At 65.5% G+C, this 2,486-nt stretch overlaps 1 protein-coding gene across 1 annotated transcript; it reads left to right on the plus strand.

The window, feature by feature from the left end:
* The first annotated feature begins 409 nt into the window (after window positions 1–409).
* On the plus strand, window positions 410–1,931 carry LOC132360438 (C2 calcium-dependent domain-containing protein 4A-like). Its single transcript, XM_059915517.1, has 2 exons — window positions 410–498; window positions 690–1,931. Exon 2 carries the CDS (start codon window positions 730–732, stop codon window positions 1,849–1,851), a length of 1,122 nt encoding a protein of 373 aa, XP_059771500.1. The 5' UTR covers window positions 410–498; window positions 690–729; the 3' UTR covers window positions 1,852–1,931.
* The last annotated feature ends 555 nt before the right edge of the window (window positions 1,932–2,486 follow it).

Raw genomic sequence — 2,486 nt, forward strand, 5'->3', positions numbered from 1 at the left:
TAGTGCGTGTAGGTCACCTCCGGGTGGTGGGGGTGGGGGCAGGATTTAGCTCCCAGCAAAAGGGAAGTTCTTGTTTCCGTATCCAGCTGCACCTTCTCCAAGAAACCTTCAACATTTTCAACCGCCGATTCTCCCCTGGCAGGCCGACGAGGCAGCCCCCCTCCACCGGCAACCTTTCACGGGCGGTTCCCTGCACGCACAGCGGATGCAGGTCCCAGGGCTGAGCAGAGTGTGCCGGCTCTCGCCACAGCTTCGCTCCCACGAGAGCCCCCGCAGCAGGGCCCGGCGCTGGCGAGAAGGGGCGGCCGGGAGGGCGGGCCGTCCAGCGACTCCAAGGGTTGGGCTCCAGGCCAGCTGGGCGGGGCTCAGGCTCCGATATAAGAGAGGAGCGCTCGGCTCGCGGCTACAGTGCTGAAGCTGGAGCGTCGGCCTGGACTGCAAGGCGACGTGCACTGAACTTGTAACTCAGGAACCAGAGGGACTGAAGAAGAGGCAAAGGTCTGATTTCTACTTCTTCGTTTATTTAGTACCAATGAATGGAAGGCGGGTGGCTTTGTGGGCGCACGAGAGCTCGGCCCGGACTGGGGGGGTCGTAGGCGCATTGGCACACCCAGAGGGTTCCGGGGAGGGGCCCAGCCACTCCCGAGAGGCCCCGGGCGTCCAAACTCAGAAGCTTCTCTCCCTCGCAGGAGCGCTTCTTCCCCCCACTCCCAGCCCCAGCCTCAGAGGATGCGGCTCCTCGGGAAACTCCGCGCTTCGGCCACAGGCCGCGCGGCTCTGGAGCCTGCCTTCTCCAATGTGCTCACTCCGGACCGCATCCCCGAGTTCTGTATCCCGCCGCGGCTGCCCGCGCCCTGCTCGGCCGTGTCCTCGCCCCCGGCCGTCGCCCTGCCCCGGCGGTGCGCTGCAGAGCCGGACCTTTGGTCTCGAGGAGCCTACGACGGCGCGGGGCGCACGGACTGGGACCCACGCTCGCAGGCCGCGCTCTCGCTGCCGCACCTGCCCCGGGCGCGCACCGCCTACGGCTTCTGCGCGTTGCTCGAGAGCCCGCACACCCGCCGCAAGGAGTCGCTCTTCCTCGGGGGCCCGGGGACCGCCCCGCTCCTGCCCGCGCCCCGCCCCCGGGCCCGCACCTACGGCGGCGGCGGCGGCGGCGGAGACGCCCCCCTTGCGCCCCCGGGAAGAGCCCCTGCTGCGCCTGCCGCGGCCCGCGGCGGCCCCCGCCCGCCCCCGGATGCGCTCGCCCCGCGGCCCCGCGGCCGCCGCCTCCTGCGTGCTCCCGAGGGGCTGCTGCGCCGCGCACTGCGGGCCGGGAGGAGCCGAGGCCTGGCCCGCGCCCGCTCCGTCTCCAGCGGGGACGGGGATGATGACGACGACGAAGGGCGCCGCGCCGGCTCCTGGTCCCCGGCCCGGGCCCCCGCCACGTCCCCTCCGCCGCCCCCCGACCCGCGGCCCGAGCGCCTGGAGGCCGAGGGCACCGTGACTCTGGACCGCACAGGCGGCGCCCTGCGCCTGGCCGTCGAGTACAGTCGGGACAGCGGGCGCCTCCGCGTCCGGCTGCTCCGCACCGAGGGCCCGGCCGGAGGGGCCGCCGAGCCCCGCGCCCCCGTCGGCTGCCGCGTCAGCTTCGTCCTGCAGCCGCCGGGCCAGACGCGCCGGCCGCGGGGCGCCGTGGTCCGGCGGAGCCGCCGGGCGGTCTTGGAGCAGGACTTGTGCTTGGACGGGCTCTCGGAGGACGAGGTGCGCCGCCTGGCCGTGCGCGTCAAGGCCGAGAACCGGGGCCGCGGGCTGGAGCGGGGCCGCCTGCTGGGCCAGGGCGAGCTGCTGCTGGGCCCCCTCCTGCTCCTCTGAGGGCGCGCCCTGCCCCTGGGGCCTCTCGAACACTGCCAGCCGCTTTGTACCAAATAAATGTTATTTATTCGTTTTTCTAATCACGTTCTCGCTTTGTTGCCGTTTTAGTTCTTAGGTATCTGCTTTTGTCATCGTTTATTGGTAGGGAAGGATAAGATAATGACGCCCTCCTCTATTCAAAACACTCAATCCTTTTTTCCAGACCATTTTTTACATAAAAAGGTTGGCTTGTGTCTGAAAGAGAGAAGAAAGAAGTACACCCCATCTGCGTTGTTTTCCCATTCCTGATTTATATCAATGCCAAACGGCTTATGGGTTTAAAAAAATGTTATTCTTTCAGAATCATGCCCAACGCTAAGATGCGTATAGACAGCTTTCCATATTTGATGTGGTGTGGATTCATATCCTCATTCGGGCAGACGCACATCAGGGTGGGAACCTTCTGTAACACGGATACCTTGATGGGAAAAGAATTCCTTTCCCATGAAGAAAGAACAAGATTCTTTTGAAAGTGAAGTCCTCAAAAATTGCAGAGGAAAAAGAAAACAAAGGAAGTGAAAGATCTTCCAGTGGATTGTATGTGGGGAGTAGATATTCCTGGCCTCTCCCTCTACCTTCTCCAGAAGGAGCCCTGG

This window comes from Balaenoptera ricei, chromosome 2 (assembly GCF_028023285.1).
Source record: "Balaenoptera ricei isolate mBalRic1 chromosome 2, mBalRic1.hap2, whole genome shotgun sequence".
Classification (NCBI taxonomy): domain Eukaryota; kingdom Metazoa; phylum Chordata; class Mammalia; order Artiodactyla; family Balaenopteridae; genus Balaenoptera; species Balaenoptera ricei.